At 44.0% G+C, this 25,703-nt stretch overlaps 1 protein-coding gene across 2 annotated transcripts in view; it reads right to left on the bottom strand.

Moving 5' to 3' along the window:
- LOC135390870 (one cut domain family member 2-like) overlaps positions 1 to 25,703 on the bottom strand; it is a 113,246-nt gene that overhangs the window by 71,713 nt on the left and 15,830 nt on the right. For both annotated transcript variants that reach the window (XM_064620819.1, XM_064620820.1), the window contains exon 2: positions 10,270 to 10,347. In XM_064620819.1, the coding sequence (XP_064476889.1) occupies positions 10,270 to 10,347 (78 nt within the window). The remainder of the gene's footprint in view (positions 1 to 10,269; positions 10,348 to 25,703) is intronic.

The raw sequence follows: 25,703 nt of genomic DNA, 5'->3' as shown, positions 1-25,703 counted from the left end.
GCCATTGTGGGAAAGCCCACGCTCCAAGAGACGGAGGCTGGGACGATGGCGCCATCTCGCGATGAGTCGGAGAATGACGTCGATACTCTCTCTTCGGTTTGCTTTTTTTTTTTTGCTTCCGCTCCTGTCTTGCGCGGATGGCACAAAGTAAGAGAATGCTTTGGAAACCCGTGTAATGCGTACTGTAAACGTCGTTGATTAAGTTGTTAATCCAATTCAAAGGTCGTCGCTCAAAAGGGACTCCGGTGGTGTTTGATACCAGAATTTCCTACTCATAGCCCAGCAACACTGAATATCCTCTGGAGGGCAGAGTCATCCTCATCATTATCATCATACGAGTAATGGCCTAACGGATTCGTGCGTCCGATGGATATCCGAGGGACGTCCATCGGACGTAGAAGTTCGTACATCCGGAAGCTATTCGGTGTTGTTGGGGTACATTTGGCCCTGTTGCTAAAAGCTTGCCTGACGTGAATCCGCTATCACAGAAATGGTGGTAGTACATCCTCCATCCTCGGTTCTCCAATCACACACGAGAGGGTGCTTCTGTTACGAGTTATGAACCCATTAATGGCATGAGTTAAACTTTGAACCTAGCTTCACATGGAAGTTAATATACTGAGTCAAAGCAACGGTGTGGTCGAGTTGGTACATACTGACAAAAAACACATACAAAAAATTAAATTAAGTTTTTTGTGTAAGTTAATATACCACATGGAGGAGAAAACCTAGCAGGAGAGAAACACTGCACACAGACTTTGATGAAAGCAAAGGGGATACAACTGTTTTGTCACATGCTCAATATCAAATGAAAATAAATAAATAAATAAATAAATAAATAAAGATATTGTCTAGGTCATGGTGTTAGCAACGTTCCGCTTCGCACAAGGGGTCTTCGCCTCACTTTTTTTTTTACCCTATAGTACCCTCGAGTACATCTTTTTCCTTTACACCAGCTTGCTAGCATTGTGCTATTCCACTCTTACGTGTCTTCGCAGGCTAGTGGTAATCCCATCCTCCAGACAAATGCCATGCACTTAACAGCTAGACTAGGGCAAACGTGCACTGAACAGGACGTAGAGGAAACGGGTGTTTCGTATTGCTGCCAAGGGGGACACCTGCCCACCTGGGCTCTAACGTTACTGGAGCGTGAGTCGAGTTTTTGCTACTAAACTTGGCAAAACGAAAGATTACAGTAAGAGCGGGGGGGGGGGAGGGGGGGGAACTCTCGCACTTTTGTTTCTTTCTTCGTTAACGATGTAGCTCTGTCTCAGTTCAAAGCAACATCCCTATCTTGACCCAATATCCAGCCAATATTTGGCCAAGCAAGACGTTCAATTACTTTGGGCAGTCCAGTTCATACAAATATGTACGATGGTGCTTGCGAACGAACCTCTTCATGCAGGTCATTTCGAAACTTAACAACAAATTAACAACTCTCCAACACTGAAACAAGACTCCTACCCACTGCCCAACAAACTCGAGTCTTTTCTTCCGGTATATAATTTCAGCGCAGTTTGTCTCGTACTGCTCGCATTGCCAGCGAAGTAATCCACGCGGCCTGTGCTTTCGGGAGAACTGGCTGCTTCCTTTCAGCTGCCCCCACTTCGTGCGTTGTCATGGCAACGGCGCACCCAAACACACGTTGAAAAGAAAGAGGGCATAGAAGACGGCCGCGTGGGGTCACCCCCCAACGTGACGTCACACGCCAAGACTGGAATGCTTCAGGCCACTTTTATCTCTCTGTCGCTTTCTCGGTGAGATAGTACATGCTACGTCGAGGGAGCACGCTGTTTCCGTCGCAAATGAAAAGCGATCTTCGTGTGCAACTTGTCCGCGTCTAATTTTGGTCTCCGTAGCAGATTGAATTGTTTTTTTATTAATCTAATGGGCTGGGTGGGATCGCAAATTACTACTGCAGCTGGTTATAGTTGATTGGTAAAGAGGTAGCGTTTAAATAAACGAAACATAAACAGCTCTATATTGTAACATACTAAATTTCTCCGCTTAAATTTCGGAGGTCAATGGTATTCACGTTGTACACTCTTAAAAATGAACTTCACCTCATAGCATGCTCCTAGCCAACCATAATCTCGAATGATATCGTTATCTGACCTGATTTGTTGAAAACGGGAGGCGTACGCCTTTTTTGTGACAATTATGAACAGCATAAGTGTCACAAAAAGGCGTACGCCTCCCGTTTTCAACAAATCAGGTCAGATAACGATATCATTCGAGATTATGGTTGGCTAGGAGCATGCTATGAGGTGAAGTTCATTTTTAAGAGTGTACCACTTTTTTTTTTTTTTCGATGCCTTACCAAGATATGCTCCGTTTAACGAAAGACTTAAAGTCCATGTTGTAGGTGCTGATAAAAAACAAGCAGTGAAGCCTTCTTCTTTATTATGCACAAGCTTTCATGTAGGAGACTTCTTTTCTTCAGGCGCGTACCCGGCTGCTATACTTCCTACTGTAACCTTATACTTCCCTCAGTACATGTTGTACTAAGATAACGTCAGATATCTACTGTGCTTCTGACACTGCGTGTGCTGCTATGATTCACGGGCTAGTTTTCGTTCTGAATGATAACGTCCACGTTATGCAGACACACACACTTGTAGAGACGGTAATATACAATATATACAACGCGTTTATACGGCGCACGAAATCGCGAGGAACCATCAAAAATCCCACAGAGAAACATTTGTCGCGTCCTGTTCATTGACCAGCCACAAATTTCGTCGACATCCAACGGCCACTCCAATCTCCGTTAGCATTCCAAAGCTTATATCCCATCGCACCTGGTGTTCCGGTTCCGTTCCCCCGGCATACCTTCTTTGCATTGATTCTCGATGGTGCACTTCAGCACCTTCTTTTATTGAAGGACAACCCCCTCCTGTGGCACCTTCAACGATCTTCACCAGCAGCAACCAAGAGGAACGACATCCCTAACAAATTGATCCCGAATTCCACCGATTCTTTGACGAGATTTGAGTTCGCCCCCCGTCCCGTCTTTCATCGGTTTTCAATGCTGTCCGCGGTTGGCTGGACGGCAGGTATGCCCGTATTACTCTACTTTATAGACAAGAATTTAGTCGAATTGTAAAAGAGGAGAGGAGGAAGGGGTGGGCAAAGAGAAGATCATTAACGAACGCCGTTAATGGGGGAATAAGGGAAAAAGAAAATGCCAATTACGTTACGGGCGTATTAGAGCACAAAGGGAACCCGGAGGATAGGAATGTCGTTCTAGTTTGGAGTCTTCACCCTGGGGTTACGTGTGTATGGCACGAGAGGACGCTGTCGCTCCCGCGGCTTATGCTGTTTCCAGAGCGTCGGGGGGGGGGGGGGGGGCGCTCGCGGGGTCATAGTTACGGCGTGAGGGATTTTTACGAATTCGTAACGAAGGTTAGCCGCAAGTCCCGTAGGACGTTCGAGTCTAGAAGGGAGCACTGAGTGTAGGAATGGGAGTATGGAGTTTAGGGCGAGTTTTTGAGAGTTGAGAGTGTTGCGGGTTGTTTAGAGTACGTTGCAGGAAATAAGGCCTAGCTTTGCAGTGATGGTTGAAGCGAGGTAGCACGAGACGTCACGTCACAGAACCACACATACAGTACGTTTCACCTAACGTGATGAAAAAAATCGTATTAAAAAATGTACTTGTCTTGGGGTAAACGCTATTTTGCATAAGGAGATTTCGCCATGACTCCTGAGCACTTTCATCAAATTGAATTCGCGAAAAATTTGATTTTTCTAAGTGAACTTCGAAATTTGCCAAGTCAACTTCGCGTTTTCTTTTCTTTTTACAGAAACAGAAAGCGCATGCCAGATTTTCCCCATTCTATTGCAAAATACATTCACTATACAACGGTAATAGCAAGAAAAAAATTGCAAAACCATCGTTTCGAGGCGCGCATATTGCCGGCCCGTAATGTTCAGGTAATCAGATTTTTAATACGATTTTTCGTCATATTAGGTTAAACACCCCGTATATACACTCAGATATTTTTCTATTGTGCATGCGGGAACTATGTCACTCGCATGTCTCTCTGACGTCACATGACATTGTTTAGTCTATTTGGGATGATACTGTACATGTAAATTATATACAGAGACATATACGTTAATATTGTGGACAAAAAACGTATAGAACTAGCAAGAGCAAGAGATGCCCTGAGTTTTGCATTACGAGTGGCACTGTGTGACCGGAAGTTGATGTTCATTCGTCAGCTTTTTCTTTCGCTGTTATGTAACGTGATGCGTGAATTCCGTTACACATTAACCTTTCCCATCGCAAACACAGACGCGTATTTTTCGCTAAAACATGTATTTTTGCCACCTATCTACCAGTTTTCATCCCTATTTCGGTCACATTTGCCACAATCGCTAGCCTAGTTCACCCAATCAGAACATGTTTTGCAACACACCATCGTCCACCAACGAAGCGCTGTTGAGATCGTTTCACCTGACCGGTCTGCGGACCTATTTCCCCGAAATGTCAAAGAGAGGGAGAGCACACCCCGAATTAGTTCCATCCTCTACGGAGAGATGACGCCACCTTCCAAAACTTCCCGAAGAGGGGGAAAAATCGCTTACTCTCGCTCCCATCGCTATTTCTACGATCCTATTCTTTGCGCGATTACAAATGAACAGCTCACCTGAAAGAAAAGTATTAAAAGCAATCACGGTAATATACCGGGGCTGCTACGAGAAAGAAGTTGCAAAGTTTTTTTTCCCTCTTTCGATTCTCCTTTTCGTTTCCTTTTGCGACTGTCGAGTAGCGCCCTCTCTTTGTTCGCCCCGGAGGTACAATTGCTTCTCTTTGATTCCTTCGCTCGTTTTGAAGAGCCACTTGGCTCGTGGGAGAGTGGAAATAAAAGAAGGGCGATGGAGCACGAGCTAGCCCCGGAGTCGAGGCCGTGACTGAGCTGGGCGTTCGGTCGGGATGACACTCATTGCCAGCTGCTGGTTCTGGGATTTTGAGGGGAAAAACGATGATGGGAGTGTCCAGCAATGGTGTATTCACGAACCGTACCGGTGTTGACGTTTGCTTGTGGAGATCGCACGTAGAAATGAAGGCGGTGACAGAGGTGTAAACGAGGAAAAGGAATATATAAATTACATCGAGATCCAACAATCGGTCAGAAAGGTATACATGAAAACAATCTTACGATGAACGCAAAAGTATAATATGAAGGAGAGCTCGTGCATACGTGACATCGGCAACGTATCCCTGAGGTTGAAGAAAAGACAGATTCTCTTTTGGTGTTCGTTTCTATGTTCTGTCCATTCGTCTTTTCTATACCAACGCAGGGATATGGTGCCAACGTCAGTCTAACCGAGGATGTGGGTTCAATTGCCAACGGGATCATTACAGAAAAAAAAAAAAAAAAAAAAAATAAAAACGTTTTCACGTGGTATTGTGTTACTATAGCTGTTGCGCGAGCCTCCGTAATTAATAAAATATAATTAATTAATAAAATCCCGTCAAAGCAGCAGAACCAACGAGCCCAGATTCAACTCTCGTGCTGTATAGTTGTCGGTGAAGGTACAATACCGAAAACGAGACAATACATAAAAACACTAAAGCGTATCTTTAATTGCAACTTACGCGGTGAAAAATGTCGATTACTTTACGAAAGTCACCCGCTTCCTCTAGCTGTTTCTCACAAACTGCGTTTCTACTTGCCCCGGATCGCCCGCAAAGCGCAAGCACCGGAGTGGTCGGATGTGTTCGTTAAACTTTGCCAAATAATAAACACAAAGCTCTACAGAACAGCGCGCCTGCGTAGCTCAAAGAAGATGAAAAGAAGAAAAAGAACCATACAAAAAAAAAGGTCCCCCTTTCTTTCTACCTACATAGCCGTGAATAGGAGAGAACGTGAAGAAGGTAAAGCCATCGTCCATCGCCACCCTTGATGTTGCAGAGCGGCCCCACGCGGAGACGCTTTGAATGACTTGAAAGATTCTTTCGGTCCGAGGGGCGGTGTCCCAACGTTACGTTCAAACTATAGCACCCTAGAAAGACGGGCAGCGCCCTCTATGCGAGTTTCCCTTCTTTTATATCACAAAGTCGAGGCGCATTCGCCACTCGCAAATGTATTGTTGGCGCGGTTTTCGGTCCGGTTTTGCTATTGGTATAAGTTATATGCGGACAGTGCGCACAAAGAAAGGGGGGGGGGGGGAATGAAGAAGTTGCAATTGCAGAATCGTTTCCCGTCTTTTCTTTTTCTTTTTAATTTTTGGGGTTGAAATCCGTTCGCTTGAATTGTCGTGAGATTTTGTAAAGGGGTAGAGGCGTTAAGTCCCTTTCCTGACTCTGAAGCGTGCGATTAAAAAACCATGCGCTCCATTTTTCTCTGTCACTGTCTACTGTGTCACCGTATATCGTGCTCCTCGACGACGAATTAAATTGAACGAGCGGAAAGAATATGTGAAGAATCGAATATCGGACAATGACAGCACTATTTCCTGCACATCATATTATGCGCAACATATAATAACGGGTCATCGCTCGTTCACAGTAACGTCAGTGTCAAACGATAAATTGGACGATAATTAATTTACAGTAATCTAATTTTGCGTAACAAATAGGTACGTGACCAGGGTGATTTCGGAAGAAACTTGTTTTTGTCTTAGGATGGGGGCGGACTTTCCTACGCAAATTCTTAATGTAGAAAATATGTATCAGTCTCATCTACATCTATTACAATAAAGAAGCGTGTTACTCCCACGTGACAACGTAAAAAAAAATCTACCATGAAGATTTTAAATGCATAAAAAAAGGAACTTTCGAGACGTAGAGAAATGAACAGCATCCCGCGCGTCATACGCTGCAATGGCTACGACAAGAAGAAGAAGAAGAAGAAGAAAAAAAAGAAACTCACAAACCCTGAGCCTCCATTATTCTCCCATATATATATATACCACCTCCATATCACCTATACCCTATTTCCGGATACTTCCTACGCGCTCTCAAATATCCCACCGTCCCCCGCAAAGGTGTGAGAGACATTGCACTTCTTCGCGAAAATCCCCGTTCCGCGCTTTCTTGACCACACACACGCATATACACACAGAGAGACCGCAGAGATTGAATTTTCACAATCCAGCTGCATCCTCCCCTATCTCCCGCAACACTATAGCACCCTCTCACGCGCCGCCTGTAGCAACTTCCTATGGCATCATAATTCCGCTTGCCATATGCTGGCTCTATATACGAAGCCTGTATATATCCCTCGTCGTGATATGCTTCGATGCCCCTTCCCCTCCCCCTCCCACTCTCCCTGGCACACCCCCTTCTCTCCCCCTCCTCCTCCTCCTTCCTTCATACTCGCCGTTGGCTGTTGTTTCATTTTGTGTTTTTTTTCTTTTGTTAGGTTTAAAGCCCACACACACAGACACACACCCGCCACGGCCGGCTGGTACGAATAGACTGTGGGAATATTGCAAACATCAATTTATTCTTCGACGGAGTGAAGCCGTCCAAATAATACCCCGATGTCGAAACAAAGCCCGTGGTGTTGGGGGGAGAGGGGGGATAGTGTCAGACAAAAGTTGGAATAACAGTGAATGTTCTACGAATCAAACACGGATTCGGTATGTCGGAAAAGAAAAAAAAAGGGGGGGAAATGTTAATAAGGTTGAAAGGAAAGGGTTAAAAATAATCCGTGGGAAATGTTAAACTGCGAATACTTTTACTGTTTTTTTTGTTTTTTTTTTTTTTGTTAATTGTGTTTTGTCTTCGTGTCAAAAGTGGGAAAACATTGGGAACTCATTTGTTCGGTCTGAGGCGCGGATTAATTTAACTGCGTAAATAGGGACAGGGTGTGGCAGCTATATATACATATATAGGTAGCCAAAATCTGATGCGAGAGGAACTTGTACAGATCTCGTCCGATCCCTCTGCGAGTATGCGTCAGCTGCGCCGCTGGTTGTCAAAATCATACCGCTATCATCGTACGATGACAGTTAACATAAATGGCATTTTGATGCTGAAATGGCCTTTGTGGAGTAGCCCCTTATTGTCGGCTCCTTGCGCCATCTAATTAGCTAATTTCTGTTCCCCCGTACTAAAGTTGTCATCTTATCAAAGCGTTACCAACCTGGTTATAAACTCGATTCGGACTCTCGTTGTCACATTTAGACCTTTTATCTTTCACTTGAGCAAAGCCAGAAGTGATGTGGCCAGATGCTGTTGTCGAGAGTACTCCGTTTTGAATCGTAAAGGCCGTTGGGGAGCCCCTTTGGGCGTAAAGGACAATTCTTAAAAAGGACCTTTACGCTGCCGTCTGACAGGGTTGTCAAAAGTCATTTTTCGGAAAGGACAGTTCCCCAAAGCCCTTTGGGCTTGTCGTCTGACAGGGATATCAGATTGAAAATTTTGAACTATTAGTGTTATTAATGCGCATACCCAGTATGTAGCCTCGAGCCAGGGACATTGACAACGCTTCGGTAATAGTTAACGAAGCTTCAGAGCCACGTTTACGGCGTTTAAAAGTAAGATCTCTTACTGTCACTGAGAAAAGCTGCGTCAACTTTCTTTTAACATACTTTTCGATAATAAATACACCTAGTACATATTTAGAATGAGAGACATATCAGAGAGAAATACTTCAGCCGCCATTTCTCGCTTAAATCTATACTAGGTGCCATTCTAGCCTTTCTCTAATCCTCCACAAAGTTTATCTGATAGGGTGTCGGAGCCTTATGGGCGGATTGTTCTTACTACAGCCCTCCCTGTACAGAGTACAGTGTATGCCTTGAGGGCTCTTGGCACCTAATTGGTTTACAATCAGACATCCATCTCGGATTCTCTAATGGGTGCTATCCTTTTAAAGCTAGCAGTGTCAAAACAGCTGATATGTCACTACGGCCGACAGTATGAATGACAGAATGCTTTGCCACACCACTTCCCTTCTTTCCACAATAATTAATATGTGCACGAAGGCCTGTTTGTTAGTGAAAGCGGAAGTGCGTACGGGATCAACCAATGAGTCTATCCATATGTTCATTTCCCTCCCTGGCGTTTGCTGCTTACATTTTACCGTTATTTTGTTAAAAATTCAGTTGATTGATTGATTTAAAGAAAAATAAAATGAAGCTAAATTAAAAATGAAACTACTACTAAAATTAAACTAGAAATGAAATTTTTTATTTCATTAAAAATTTGTTCTCAACGTATCGGCTTGTCGTTACTATACATTGCAAAATGCAGCTTATTTGCTCATATACGCTCTATATGATTATTAGTGAACAGGTATAAATTAAAAAAATTGAGAACGCTCGTATGGATACATTAATTAGGTCGTATTAATATATGCTTAACCGTTACAACACATCGGCCGCTTCGACACTGTCGGGAGTCGTGGAATGGAGCCACGATAGAGCATTGAAGTAACTGAACCCTCGTTAATATGACCCCCGATAATCTGACATACGCGCTTTACGACCGTACTCCCTGGGAACAATGCAGTGAAAGCTCTGCAAATCCCCCCCGTTAATATGACAATTCCGCATTATGACCAAAATTTTCGGGAACGACCAGGGTCATAATAACGAGGGTTCACTGTAATATTATGGCAGACAGGCTGCCGTATAAAACAAGCATTCCGATTTCGAGCTAATTCGTATTTCTAGCTGTTTCTCCAAATACTGAATTTGTGGCAACATGTTTTCACTAACTGGACGATGAGGCATCAATGAATTTCGTCTCTCCCAAAATATTCGTTATTCTAAACTCTTCATATCAGTACAGGAATCAACTCCATGTTTACAACATGAAAACTTTTTCAAATCATTACGTGCCGTGATGAGCATGATATTGTAATTGGGTGTATGCGCTACAAATGCAATGTCTCAAAACACCAAAAATCAAGCCAGTCGTTGCGTCCAGCTTGAAGTGCCGCCATTTAGATTACACGAGAAACCTCTAGAATAGTACCATTAGTCTCCTCTAAATAGTCTACCTCTAAAATAGTACCAGTAGTATTCATACGAGCAATGCCGTTATCAAGCAGCAGCATTAAAACACTACTCTAACGATTCGTTATATGGCGTAGTTCGCTATAGCCGAGTTCGATACAGAGGTTCCGCGAGCAAACGTAGCAAATACCCAAGGACAGTGGTGCGATAGCAAAGCACCGTGCTTCGTGAGTGGGGTTTAAAGATGACGTAGGGGGATTTTAGGGCTGCAGCGCACCCTAGGAGTGAGGAAGGGAACCATGCATGTGTGGGAGGGCGGCGTCTTGTCTTTCTTAAAAAATGAGAACTCACTTGAATGCGGTGTGTACAGGTTTGCGGTGCGAGGAGGGCATGTGGTGTCCACCTTGGGGGACTGAGCATTCATTTTGACTGGGAGAGGGAGAAAGAAAAAACACAAATGAGCACTAGAGCAGAACAAGCGGGCAAAAGCAGTGGTGTATGCCAAGAAAAGTAAAGAAAGAAAGGCTCAAATAATACAATAGAACAGGAAAGAAAGAGATACACATTACCAATATAGCAACAACACGAAAGTCAATTCGCGGTGCATGAACACTGAGAAAAGAAAACTGGAAAAGAGGTCGCTGCATGACATGCTCAGATAGCAAGCAGCGTGCGTTGTTATAAGCCGCGAGAAAAAAAAGTATGGAAATGCGTTATCACTGGCAGTCATCAGATAAATTTTACTCCGAAGTAAAACAGATGGCCCGGTTAACATTGAAATAGATTTGCTAGTAAAGCTCGCAACGGCTGTGTCCGCACTTGAAGAGTAGAATACGGACACACAATCTCGTAGGACTTTACTTTCCCTTGATGGCAGGCGCACTTGAATTGTATATACGATTGATAATGCAATCTGTACTGCTTAAACGCAGACTTTTTGCTTTGCTTTTTTTTCTCGTGCGAGCATATAGACACTTCAGCTAATACCACTCAAAATGAAAGTTTCATTCACGCTGATTATTTCACTGCGTGAGAAGACACAATGCGTTACGCTTAAAAGTCATCTTAACGTCATTGTCGCTACCCGCTATTCTTTCCCAAGCTGCCTTCCAACTTCCCAAAACAAACGAGACCGATTAAAACACCGGCAACAATATTTTTGACAGGCGTAACGGCATCCGTTGTTTCTTTTCTTTTTTTTTCTCTTTTTTTTTTGCACTGTCTTACTTTCAAAGCCTTTTTTCCCCCTCTTCCAAATGCGGTTATACGAAGACCGGATGACATCATTCGACATGCGTATTCTCGAATTTAATTTGCGTGCGCGCCGCGGCCGCCGCCTCGTGGGCTGCAACCACTCACCCTGGATTCTCCAGGAACAGCAATTACAGCCACGTCCTCTCTATGCTGCGTACGACATCGCATTCTTTTCTGGCATATACGTCACTCCGAGAAAGCCCGGCGACAAAAGCACAAAATGGGGACTCGCTGGTTGCGAACGGGGGCTAATATTGCCCGTTTAGATGCATGCACGTTTCAAGTAAGCCTTGTTGCGTTCCAACTGTGGTTGTGATGGAACGGCTATGCGTTGTTCGTTCTTTCCGCCTAGCGAGAGGCTGGAAAACAAACAAAGCTTCCGTGGTGCAGTTGTTAGGACCACAGGGTGCGTGAGGCGACCGGAGTGCTATAGAATGATATTCGAAGAAATGTCGGCGCAGTTAACTGTGAAGTCGGCCCAGAATAACCCCCTAGAAAAAAAAAAAAAAACAGCTGTCATACCGATAGGCAGCGTCCTCGACAATGAAACGGCAAAATAGCGACTCGATATACACGTGTCGAAAGAAGTAATAGGACGAAGCACTGGCTGGGTGGCGGCGGAATGTTGCGTATTTCTTTTTTTTTTCTCCTCTCTTGTTCTTTTCTGTGTAAAACATTTTCTTTGTATGTATTCGTATGGAAGTGACGTAAGGCAAAAAGTGAAAATGAAAAAAAAAAAAAAAAAGGCTAGGAAGCAAGCGAGCTGCTGAAGATGTTGCATAATGCAAACCCCCGAGACCGGGGAACACGGAGGAACAGGCACAACACAAAGTCTCAAACGCAGCTGAAAATTTTACCTCACGTACAAGAAATATATATATACAAACCGTGAAGTGAAAGTTTCGAGTTATACCGTAGAGAATATACAACAAAAACCACAACAAGATGGTTGTTAATGGCACTGCAGCATGGAACTATCGCCCTTTTCCTTTTTTTTCTCTCTTTTTTTTTACGCGGGAATAGCAATTCGGCTTTTGGAGCCAGGCTAACCTTTCCCCTCTTTCTCTGTTTTTTTTTCTTTGCAATAAACCTATATCCCCCCCCCCTCCCCGAAAAAAAACAAGTCGTATTAACTGTTCTGAGGAACGCCAAAACTGCTGAGCATTATTTCATCTTTTCAGAGCTTCTTTCCATTTCCTTTTTTTTTCACTCATTATCTTCTACTGCGGAGGTTTTTCCAAGGGGCAGTCAGCGTCCAGGACGCACAAACACATTGGAGTGCACGCAGTCAAACTTTCAGCTGTTTATTGATACAAGCGTTCATGTAGTTGAGCGCATATTTCATCAAGTGTGATGAAATGCACACTTCATCGATGAAAATCGTGTGTATCGTGTGTATCGATCGTGTGTATCTGTCCCCTCTATTGTTGTTCCAGCCTCAGAACATCAGTTTATCTCTTGCACACTTCATGACCCGCCGTCCGCTGCATGAAAGCTTGTGTCAACAAACAGACGAAAGCTTCACTGCGTGTACTTCGTGGCCATGATCCTACTAACGAAAACATTTTTTTTTTAAACTCCGTGTTAGCGCCGCGAGGCAACTGTGGCTACTAACGAAAATAAGAAACTGAAGCAAAGGTCTGTCTCTCGATAAATGTAGCTAGCTTCAGTTGGGTTTTATTTTCGTTTGCCGACCGCACCGGACAGTCCAGTGATGGCCAGAAGTTAACTACATGTAGTTCAACTACTAGTTAAACCACCTGATTGTAGTTAAAAAGTAGTTATCAACTACTTGCAGAAATATAGCGGCAACTACTAGTTAAACTACTATTTTAAGTAGTTAACTACAGTAGTTAGGTTACTGAAGGCGCCAACTACTTCCGATTTTGCCGCAAGCTTTACGGCACGATTGTGCTTACGACTTTTACCTCGAGCTACTCGTTTGATAAGAACGCAGGTGCAGAGCAATTGTGTCGTACATGTGTACTAAATCTTCACTTTTAATGGTTGTCTAGTGAAGCCTCACTTGCTGCGAAATAATTCTGCAACTTAGTTTATCGCGTAGGCACAGAAAGAATCCAGCCGCAATCTTTGTATTTGACGATCTAGCAATGGCTTGAGCCAAAGTTTATTATTGCTTGTGATTCATATTTCGGTGTCCAAGAACACTACAAGGTGTTGGTGTTGCGGACAACGTTAAGTATTTATAGATGTAGTTAAACTACATTGCGGTAGTTAAAAAAAGTAGTGTTAACTACTCCCCTGAAAAGTAGTTGAACTACTAGTTAAACTATTCAATCACAAAGTAGTTAGTAGTTATAGTTAAATTACTGTAGAAGTAGTTAGTGGCCATCACGGATTCCACAGTTTCTTCATTCTCCGAGTTCATTATCCCACTGGAAGAAAAAGCCTGATCGTAACCAACGTTCAGGCACCGCTCCCCAAGCTCCCGGATATGTTGCAAACGAGAATCATGAGCAGTCCGTGAAGTACGGGCAGCCCACAGTTATGACTTTTAAGTGCAAGGTTCAACAATATTCTTTCCCGTAACGCAATATGTTGAACGTGAGAGTTAAAGGAAGACGGCTGTTACGGTTGAGTGAAGTCACAACCACCATCCATACCGGTACGCAATGTCTACATAGAAGGAGGGACTTCGTAAAGGCAACGTCCACATTGCGTGCCGAAGGGGACGAACACGCATCTTTGCATGGGAACAGCTACACCGAGGGCTTAGACGTATTCTTAGAAAGTACGCCTAGCTAACTCAGCCGACAAGTCATCACGGAGAGCTGCCGTTATAGAGGGCCTCTTTTAAAGGGCAACAGCGGCTACACTCCTGTATGTCTTTGTGTACACTCGAAGTATAGTATTATTAAATAGATACTTGCTTGTTAGTTTATTTGCTTATTTAACGAGCACTCAGTAACAGTCAAGGCCTAAATATGGACATAAAATAGGCCAACATACAATTACAAATATCGACACGATGCATACTCTTGAGGGGGGAGAGGAGACAAGTAGGATCTGTTGCGCGTTGTTGGTTGGTTTAGACCTACATAATGGGGGGGGGGGGGATATGTTTATTAAGAAAAAAAAGAAAAGGAAAGGTTAGTCAGGCAAAGAGCCTGCTTGCTATTCCGAAAAAACAAGGAGAAAAGGGGAAGGGGATAACGAAAATGAAAAGGAAGGAGAAAGAAAAAACAAAACAAAAAGGAAGGAAAAAGAAAAGGAAGGAAAAAGAAAAAGAAAAAAGGGGGAATCGAAACAAAGGAAGGAAAGGAAAACAAAAAGCAACAAAAAGAAAGGAAAGGGAAAGAGAAACAAAAAGAAATAAACGAAAGGAAAAGGAAAGTATGGCCATATAGTATGCTATGCTATAATATGTAATGCATGTATTGTATAATGTATGTATATGCGACGTATAATGTATGAAATGTAAAATAAAAAAGTATTATAGAAGCTAGTAATCTCGTGAAAAAAAAAAAAATTATGCGTCTAGCATCTGCTGTCAAATTGGTTAACGTTTGCAAACTTGGGCAGATTATGAAAGTATATTTAACGGAGCATTAACTGCAGTTTCGATCGGATCCCTACGGCGTCACTTGCAACAAGATGGTAGAGTGTAATACTGAACTCGTTTCTTAAAAAGAGAAAGAAAAGAAGAAGAAAGGTTCTAGGCTATATACGTTTTGAAGTGAAGTCTGCGCAACTCATACAATGCACATTCACGTTGGAGCTTGTACCACAACAGCTTTCTCAGAAACACGAGCCGTCCTGTTTCTACCCCTTATTTGTAATTTAAAAACGCATTTTAACCCGAATTTACATTTCTCTTATAACCTTAATACAATGCAAATTACTACCACGCCGTGTTTCCTTGAGACAAACAAACCCTATATTTGAATCTCGCACTGCATGTCTGCTACGACCATCTAGACAGTAAGCTTTGGCATCAGAGAACAGCGCCTGAAGAAGATTTGAGCGCAAAGGAGTCAGACTGTAAGCGTATCTAAGCGTAAAATCTTTTTTTTTTTTTCTGGCTCATTTCTCTGGGAACTAATTCGAAAGCTTTTACTGGAAATTCAGTTAATTGAAACTTCAAATTTCATTCCAAATTTGGCATAATCGCAGTTTACTGGAGTGTTTGTTACAAGGTCGCATACGTAGTGATCAGCGCAAAGAAAAAAAACGGAGTAAAAGAAAACAGAGCTAGCACACATCGCTGCCACGTGTATTGTTCAAAGATGCCGCGCCCTTGAATCAATTTCCAGGTCTTATACAAATGCACTCTTTCGAAGCAAGTCACGAGTGACAATATTATAATTATCTTTCCATCGAATACAGTTGTGCGTTGCACAACGGGTTAAGAGTGACGTCACATGGAATGTGTGTCGTCTGCTACTCTCGTCATCAATATCTCTGTTTGGAGCTGAATGAAGCTGTGGCGTCCCCCGATCAATGAACTGTTTCTCGCCAGCACGCCTCCAAGCAGCACGTGGGATCCTCCCGAACCACGTGGCTGTATACCATCGCGTGACATGTCACGTGTCAATATGTGCAGGTAGTAGCTTATAAAAGTAAGATACGGCGCACTAATGAACCACTCTTCCTGTTTCCTATTTTTGTTACAGGCAGCTCGTTGGCCTTTCAGCTGAAGGGCTGAGAACTTCAAATAAAAGATGTATTAAGAACTGTTCTACTGCGCATTTATCGCGTATTGTTGCGGAGACGGCTTCTGTAATGTTAAAATTCGGCGGAAAGAGTCTAGCTGCAACCTCGCAGTTAGTGTGCGAGCTGCCTGAAGAAATCTGTGTAGTGTGCCGTCCTGTACAGCTGCGGAATAAATACTAGGCGGTTACGAAGAGTTGAACTTTGAACCGGGTGGGGCTTTCATCTAACATGAAGACTACTACGACCAGCGAATCGGAGGTGTTTACGAATTTTCACACCGTGAACCAGTAAAACGGTAAAGAAGAGCATACCGCGTGACCTGTTTCTCTCTTTTTTTTTTTTTTTTTTGCATGTCTTGCGCCTCAGGGTCACAAGCGCCATCTTCTACGCATCACAGTTTTTTTAGATACACAAAAATATAAAGAAAAGAGTTCGGGTTTAATAAGGTTACTCCAACCATTTCGCAAAGTGTGACACTTGCAGCGGTAAATTCTTGATACCGTTGAAATGCGACTAATTAGACATTTAACTGACAGAAAAAAAGTAACTGAAATTACGACCGGCATTTTAAGGGTTACGTAAGAAACGGATTATACAACGGTTACAAGTTCGCTTGGTCAGCCATCCGCCGCCCGAGATTGTAGTACCTGTAAAGCGTGCTTCACCGCAGTAACAGCAGACTTGCGAGAAAGCCAACTTTAGAAGCTGATCTTTCGCCTTATTGATGGGCGCATATGTGACGGTCACTTCAATATTTTCGCTCCCGCACTCGTTACACGTAACCAGCGGAAGTGATACCAGGTCCAATATATGCAGTTTGCTTACGACCGTGAACATCAAACGCAGCCATTTTTAACGCTTGTGTTCTAGCATTTCTCCCGTACTGTCACCTCCCGGCTTCTTTTCTGTGCCTCCAAAAGCTCTCTCTCCCTTCGTTTCCAATGACCATTATCTCTCCGCTTTTGAGACTGCATCGGGCAAACGCACCCGACTACTAGAGCTTCCGGCAGGTTGGACAGAGGGCGCTTCTCGCGGCCGCTGAGTCAGCCCACTAGCAGTGTGTGTGTGTTTGCGCGTCGCCAAGGCAACCGATGCCTCAACATCGCGTGCGCCCCTATCTCCCCCTCCCTCTGAAGCGGACAGGGCAGGAAAAGAGCTTTTCTTTTATTGTTATCATTCCCGCCGTCGTTGTAGAGAGACGTGGTCGCTACGTCATTGCGTGGAAATATATGTAACACGGGCTACTGAAATAGAGGGCGTTGCTTTCCGACACTTTTTAATTTTTTCTTTTTTTTTTTTTTCTGGCGTCGAGTAACACACACCTTTAATTTTCTTCCGAGCGATCCCGTTTTTTTTTTGTGTGTGTGTGTGTTGCCTTTTTATTTATTTTTTCTTCTGTACGTTATGTGTATTTTTTCATATCGTCCTTGAACGATGAGGCATCGCGTGTCGAGTGCGGGTTCGAGTTTCCAGGTGTCCGTTATCGCATCAGCGTTATCAGATGAGAATTAAACAAAAAAAAACAGAAAAAAAAACGGTTGAACGAAGCTGTGTGGGAGCTTTCGTTGCGTGCTTTTTCTGCAGCGTTGTAGTGTTTCAATGAATCTGCGTTTGGTGCGTTTCAACGTTTCTCAATGGCTCAATGCCCCTGTACGTGTTACGGTTCTGACCTCCATTATGCAGGTGATACATTCAGGTGTGATTCGTGCTTGCAACACTAAATATATAGTAGTGCGAAGGATAAGCGGTGCCACCGCCGTGGAGGTACGGTATTTATCGGAATCTATCACACGGCTCAGGGGTGACTGAAAATCTCGTTAGTGGATTGGCCGCGGTAGATAGGACGCGCGGAAGATGCGACACTCAACGAAAACTCAAAAACTTTATTATGTCAGAAATGTAACACTCCGCCGGGTGAAACACTCGAATGGGTGAAACAAACAATCTAAAAAACGACATATGGGTCATATGACGATTTCAAACACGATGTGCGCGTTGCATTTTGCTAAGCACGAGCATGAAACGAGCCGGCGCGCTGTTTCGAAAAAAAAAAAAAAAACGAAATAACAAATAAATAAATAAAAAGATGGCTCTTTTCAGCATACGGTATGCATGAAACGTACAAAAATGCAGATTCTTGAAATATCGGCTCTTTTCGCTTTTAGTCATTCCATTTACCCCAGTAACACAACTAATTATATAAGATGGACTACCCAGCAGGAAAAGTTCCCGGATGAAGGGTCCTTGAGTATTAGTGAACATCCCAGATGAGCATTTGAGACACAATAAACGTATCAGTATCAATAAAATATTTTCCACATTCAACATATTCCACCTACACAGGGTGCTCAAAATTAGGCTTTCACGGGCGCTACGCAAACACAGCGATGACAGGAAACCGGATGATAACTTTACGCTACTTGTGTAAGAAACAGGTGCTGATAATTATGTAGCACCTGTTTCTTACTCAAGGAACAGAAAAAATAGCACCAGTTTTCTTTTGTTCGCCTGTCTATAAAGTGCCAGTGAAAGATTAATTTTGAACACCCTGTATTTCAGTTAGTAGTGACCTTGCGCCCATGCCACTGTATCAGATATCGGGAAGCACATTACAGTTAACCCTTTCACATTACGACCGGCTGCCAGTTTTTACTGGTAGAAGCAGAAGACAACAGCCCTATGCCTAAAGTTGTGCCTAATTATGCCGCACGCGCGGCAGACTCGGCTGAACGGCGCGGATGTCACATTAACTCCTCGCCAAAAACAGCGGCAGTCCAATAGAAGAAAGAGTCGTTTTCGAGTTTGATCAAATTTATTTTCCGCCGACGCAAAGCGGATTGTGTCGCCACAAAATTGTTCTCGTGATTTCTCTAGGCGCGAACGAGAAGTAAAAAAAAAAAAGAAGAAAGAGAAAGAAAAAACGCAAAATTCACGAAGGAATGAAAATTAATAAAAACCGTGGAAAGGATTTTGGCGCCCAAGAAAATCAAATTGGAGTCCCTTTCGAGAAAGGCGTGCGTTAAAAAGGCACAATTTAGGTTGGCTGTTTATGTCGAGGTAATTGCATTTAGTAAAATAATTTTGATTCAACACGACCGCCTGTCCCTTTTAATAATGTCAAGATTCTGCGTTCAACATGTTGCTGTTCCTGTCACTCGTGTAGGCGAGTGATTGATTGATTGATTGAGTGTGTCGAAGTTCTACTGAACACGGGGAAACTGGTCTTGGAAGAACTGACAGAACGCGAACTGTCTTAGCATTTGTTATCAAGATATACGCTCATTTATTATCTTCTACTCTTTTTTTTTTTCAAACTGAGATACTTATATCCACATAAATCTACTAGATGCACAAGAAGAGTCAAAGAGCGCACGGTAAAATCTGTGCAGCAGAATAGTACATTTCAAGAATAAAAGATTTTACACTCTCCGGTTTGGCCGGGATTCCTCAAGAACAGTCACTGACGAACATATTTGTGAATGTATTCACGATGACCTGCAGTGAGGTATTCATTCGGGGATGCACAGCTTATGCGACAGGAAATATTGTCTGCCCCGCTGCGTGTGTTTCTTCTACTTATATTTTGTACTCTTGGGAGTGTGGTCACGTTACCGGAGGTAGAAAACGGGACATAACAGCGAAGGGGCGAGGGAGAAAACACACACAAAAAAAATATATTAAAAAATAAAACTAAAATGTTTGTTTCATACAAGAACCATTTTTATGTCTGCAGGTTTGACAAGGAAATCTGAGCTGCTAAATTCAGGTGGACGGAAATAGTCAAATTCCTTCTGGAGAACCTCGTTGAAAACTGATGCACGTCTTTTGCTCTTTTATAGTTGTTTTTGTTGCCATTTTTGTACAATGACGGAAGGTTTCCAGTAGATGAGGCTTCTAAAAGCACGCTAAATTCAACAAGAAACATTTCTGTGGACACATCTTGGCGTAAAGCAATGTACCCGTGGATGTAACAACGGACGAAGTAAGCAATTATGTTCCACGAAGGAAAATACTTCCATGATATATATATATATATATATATATATATATATATATATATATATATATATATATGGATCCGCGAGAACACCATCCGCGAAAACGGGACGAAGTCATTCACTGAGTCAAAAAAGACGGGACGGCAAGATCGTCCCTCTAAAATAAAGGACACCCCCTGGTCACCCCAACTCTTAGGCGAGCTTCGTCTGTCCACTCGACAGTTAATGCGCCTTGTGACGTTAATTCGCCTCGTATATTCAGAAAAAACGAACGATTCCAGATTTCGATACAAACTGCCACATCGCAGCACTCGATGAACCGCACCATCTCTTTCAAACCATCCATATGTATAAGTACCCCTCTCAATCTGCGTGTTATCCAATTCCCCTCTTCCGACCTCCCAACCTCATTTTACTCGCCACCTCGCGTCCCTGTGCATCGGTGAGACCCCGACGGTGGTCCTTGCATGTCAAAGACGGAGGAGGGACTCCGAGCTCGGCTTGAACTTGAAACGCCGGCGACCTTGGCCCGTATTTCCTCGACGCTGCTCTTTTTCGACACCTCCCTGATAGACTCGGATAGATCGTAGCTTTTTTTCCTCTTTTGTTATACATCACTCGTTTCGCGCCGTCGACGGAACCCCCCCTCTTTCCGTGTAGTAGAGAATCGATTGAACCCCCCCACCCTCCGGCTTCCCTTCGGAGTCGCCGTCCACTCCGAGAGAACAACACAACGCGCGCGCGCGCGCTTTTTCCCCTGCACGTGCGCGGGACGGTTCGTGCACAGTGCGCGTCATTAATCTGCTTCGAAAGTCTCGAGAAACCAACGGCCTTCCGCCGTAAAAAATTGTGAACGTATGCGTACGTGACGCATTGTGAGAAGACCGCTGTCTCTCGCAGAGCGAGAACATAACGTCGAATATTTCTCGCGTATTTTCGTAAGCAAGGAGTATGAAGACAGAATCCAAAGCCAGTTGGACGGTCATGTCGAGCCAACTCAAGCCAACCGCGGCTATAGACGACCCCCTGTTTATAAACATGTGACGCCACTAGAAGACCGGTTCGAGGTTATATTTTGCTGTGGTGGTTAAGAAGCGGGAAAAACGCGTCGGCTGATAGGCTGATAAAGCTGATAATTCCCACCAGCATGTATTGCGCAGCAGTGTTACGTAATCAATGACGTAGAGGCGCAGGTCATCTATGAGTGGTGTACAAACGCGGACAGATGGAGAGAGGGGAGCAGAAAGGAGTGGAAGGAGGAGCAGTACACGTCCTGGGCTGACTTCAGGGGGACCTGTTGCAGGGATCTGTCCGGAAAATCTCACGGAAAAATCAGGGAAAACCTATGTGCACATCACTGGATGGATGAACTTCATCGTCGTCTTGAGAATGAAATGTCATTTGATTACAACACAGACTAGGACTTGACAGCCACGCAGACACGGACGCACACGCACGCACATACATATATGTGTAAGAAGACAAGTTCTGCTTGTGCGTTCGAATTGCACGTGAACATGTGGTGTAATGAACATGTTCCGACCTGGACAGCACAAGACCTTTGCGGTAGCCAATGGCGACCGTACACGGTTGGAGTCCTTGTAACGCCCATTTGTAACGTATCGCCCAGTTAGTGCGAGACAAGGTTGAAGATAAACAAGCGAAGTGAACTGGAATTATCATAATCATTATTTCTATCATATCTATATTTCCTACCATAATCATTATTCATTGGCATGAGCTACTTCATTGTACGAGGTACATTGTAATCGTTTCACATTAAAATCGTGTTCAAATATCTCCTTGGTTCCAACCCCCGTCCCTAAATGCGTATGACATGTGCTATAGGGAAGACTATTCTCTTATTCTCGCGAATGCCTTCCCTTTCCGCTTTTATATTTTTAGTCAAAGCTAATTGGCCTTAAGTATTTTCTTTCATCGTATACCCTACCTGCCTCCAGGTGTGCACCTCACATTCAACCTTTATCAGAAAAAAAAGAACAAAGAAAAACATATCGAGCAAACCTGACGCTGTTTACGGCAGCCTGTTTTAAGGGAAGGAGAAACATCTCCTTTCTTCCCCAAGTTTCCTAAAATAGCACTACGGAGCATCTTCCGTGCCAACAACATCCTCGTCCATTTCTCCTAGTTTCTCGCGCGATCCTTATCACGAGGGTCCGCATTAACTTCCCCTGTTTTTCACCAACGTATCGGAAAAAGTCTATGGGACAGACATAATGATGAAGCGTTCATGGCAATGAGCTATATCTCTGCTCATCTAACCTCTGCCATGCTGCTTCTTTAGGGAGTTCGTCGAACCGCCGCCCAGAAAGGTAGCCCTTTAGAGGCTGGAAGTACTTCCTGTTTGTTAATGCCATTTCGAACGCCATCCCCTGGTCACTAGACTAAAATAATACGCTCTTCAAACAGGACTTCACCGCATATCACGCACCTATAGCCAAGCATCATCTCGAATAACATCGTTCTCTCCCCTGATTCGTTGAAAACGGGAGGCGTACGCCTTTTTGTGACATTTATAGAGTTGCCTTAATTATCACAAAAAGGGCGTACGCACCGCGAGGATAAGTAACGGTAACATTCTGCGCGACGGTTGATGTTCAGCGTGTTACGTGGTGAAGTTACAGTGTCGGCACCGTACCCTGTGAAGTCGACCCAGAATGCATAATTCTCTCCCCGCCACGATCCCAGCCAACCATCATCTCGAGTGTCATCGTTCTTTCCCCTGATTTGCTGAAAACGGAGGGCGTATGCCACTTTTGTGGCACTATGCCGTTCATAATAGCGACAAAAATGGCGTACGCCCCCAGTTTTCATGAAATGGAGGAAGCGAACGTTGTCAATGGGGATGATGGTTGGCTAGGAGCGTGCTATGCGGGGAAGCTCTGTTTTTAGAGTACACCACCACCACCACCTACGTTTTAAGAGTGTAAAGAGAAAGAATTTTGAGATACAGCCGTTTGCCCTCGTACGACCACGTTTGCCCTAACACACGTAAGAGTTTCGCTTCCACCACTTAATCCTGCTTTCACCACATCCGCCATTCAATTTGCATCTGATGCCGAGAACAACTTTCCCGAAATTAGAACTAAAAGAAGAAGAAGAAGAAGAAAAAAATACACGACAGGCGACACCAACTGGCGACGGCGCGAATTTCGACGCTCTTTCAGTCCCGAAGCAACCGTGCGCCCGTCTATTTTAACAGCAGACGACACCGGAAACATCCGCGTCGCCTTGGAGTCGCGCTCGGGAAAAAGAGATGTTATCAACCTCTTCCCCCTTATTGCGTAATGGGTGCGATCCGATGGCCGGGGTAGAGGGAAAGTCCATTCCTTCCGGAAGAGGGTAGGCGGGGGCGCTGATATAAACAAGGAGCGCGTCGAGAAGGGGAGGGAAAAGAGGGAAGGGGAAAAGGAAGAGCAGGTGTAGAATGGGGGTAAAGGTACACTACTCTGATGATGGTGGGAAAGAGGGGGGGCTCTCTCAAGAAAGAAGGGCGGTGGGGGATGGAGGTTGCGCGGAGGAACGGCAAAGGTAACATTCGACTTCGTGGAGAATGTTTCCGTAGTGCGTGATGTGGTTCTGTGGTGAAGACAGCGGGGCAGGGACGGCAGAAACGGAAGTGCGGTAGCACGCACTGGTTCGCGTGTGTGCAGCGACCTCTAGATGCGTACGAATTCGTAAACAAAACAGCGCATGAAACTACGTAGGACGTTCAAACTGACATGTGCTGTTATATAGTACAGTCCGATAAAATGTGAAACCAACAATTACGCTACATTATAGAACAATGTAGTTTGCCTCACATTTACGTTACAGTCAAACTCCTTTACAACGAAACTCAGGGGACAGCAAAAAAAAAAAAAAAAATCGCAGTAAAGGTATTTTCGTTAAAAAGAATGTCTATTATTGGACCCATAGGCTCCAGCGGGACCACAAAAAAATTTTTGCTGTAATAGTATTTTCGTTAAAAAGGTGTTCGCTATAAAGGAGTTTGACTGTATAACGAACAAAATTCGCCTTGGATGATAACAACAAATAAGTGATGACGATGTCGTGGGATGTTTCGCCGCTGAGGCGGCACCCTATCCCTTTGCTTGAAGGGGAGAAGATGGTGAATGATGATGAATGTTCAGAGTTCACGCAGGAGCCCTGTTGCTGCTAAGAAGGTTATGGGGGCTTGAAGAGGTCGTAGCTGATGCGCTGGGTTGGCCGGAGGCCCAAGCAGTTGAGGAAGGGCAAGTGAGGGTGTCCCAGTGGCTTCAAGTTGGCGCTGGAGGACGCGTTGCTCAGTGGAGTACTGCTGACAGTCGATGAGAATATGCTGGACGGTACTTGGAGTATTACAGCAAGGGCATAGTATTGAGTTACTGTGTGATGATGCAGCAACGAGGAGAGCACAGGATTCAAGCTACATCGTGTGCTTACTATTCTACTAATGTAAATATACTATCCTAATAGAACGATCACCCTAATTGTTACTGTCGTACGCGGAGGCAACGGGCTTCTCAGCTCAGTCAGCCAGAGGGTAGTAAAAACATACTACAAGGGCGATCCGTTGACTGCATGGGATTATGTCAAATACTTTTTTGTTATTTTTTATATCATTCAAAAGTGTTCTCTAGACACTATATCGGCAGTCTTAACTACTTACTTGTGTTGCCTGCCACCACACTGCGGCTCTTCCCCCAAACTGAGGGGAATTCACCCTGAGGGGTTGTATTCACCCTTTCACTGTTCACAAGCAGAAGGCACAACCGGGAGTTGTCTAGGGTTCCCATCGTCATCGGCTGCATGTGGCGCCACGCCCTGTCAGTCATTTGAGTTAAACCAATTCACTATTTGTAAACACTCAAAATGTTTAACTGAAATGAGTGACACGGCGTGGCGCCACATGTAGCCGCTGACGCTGGGAACCCTAGACACCTTCCGGTTGCGCCTTCTGTTGAGAAAACAGAAGTTGAGAAAAACAGTGAAAGGGTGAATACAACCTTACCGCGTGAGATACACGGAAGGAGCACAAGGTGTCCCTTTAATCAGCAGCGTGAGTGAAGTGAACTCTCCACAGATTATTCTCAATTTTATTTTTGTCCCAGCTAACCTAACCTTGTCGCCAAATGTACTTCGTAGAATTTAAACAAAAAAAAAAAAAAAAAAACGCGAGGAGTGAGCAATAATGAGGTCAGCGATATTCCAACTCGAGTCCCGCCAGTTCAATAAATCTTGGCCGCGGAAGCTATTAGCCAAGGGTTAGGTAATGTTCGAGGCGAAGGAATAAAATTACTTTCCACTAGGCGGGGGAACTCGCTGTGCGTGAATATTTTATTCAGAAATAATTATCCTTCTCTTCTGCCTTATTTCCTCTGGCCGACATGACACTTCCACTATACAGATATAATCAGCATTTCGAGTCATTCGCGGAAACTATTTTATTATTTATTATTATTATTATTAAATTAGTCCAACAGCGAACGACTGCGGTAGTATTCTTTCAAATGTTCTTCGTCCTTATTTTTCTTATCAATGTTCCTAATGTACTGTCGTCACCTGATGTACCTATTCATACTCGTCGCCATATCGTGTATCATGTACCGTCATTATGCACATAATCACACGATCACGAGAGAGATGCTTTCTCACTGCCTGATAACCCTCCGCGCACTACGCTGCATTTTGGTGACGAAAAACGTTAGTCCTTTTCGGGATTAAATGCACGGGAGCCCGTGCGAATTTAAGGACTATTTACAGAGCTGGGGAGTAAATTTCAGGGACAGGGGACTAAAATGAGAAATAAGTGCAAGGTAACGATCTAGGTAAGAAAGTAAAAGACATAATAACGGA

This window comes from Ornithodoros turicata, chromosome 4 (assembly GCF_037126465.1).
Source record: "Ornithodoros turicata isolate Travis chromosome 4, ASM3712646v1, whole genome shotgun sequence".
Lineage (NCBI taxonomy): Eukaryota > Metazoa > Arthropoda > Arachnida > Ixodida > Argasidae > Ornithodoros > Ornithodoros turicata.
This window is presented reverse-complemented; position numbering and strand designations above follow the sequence as displayed.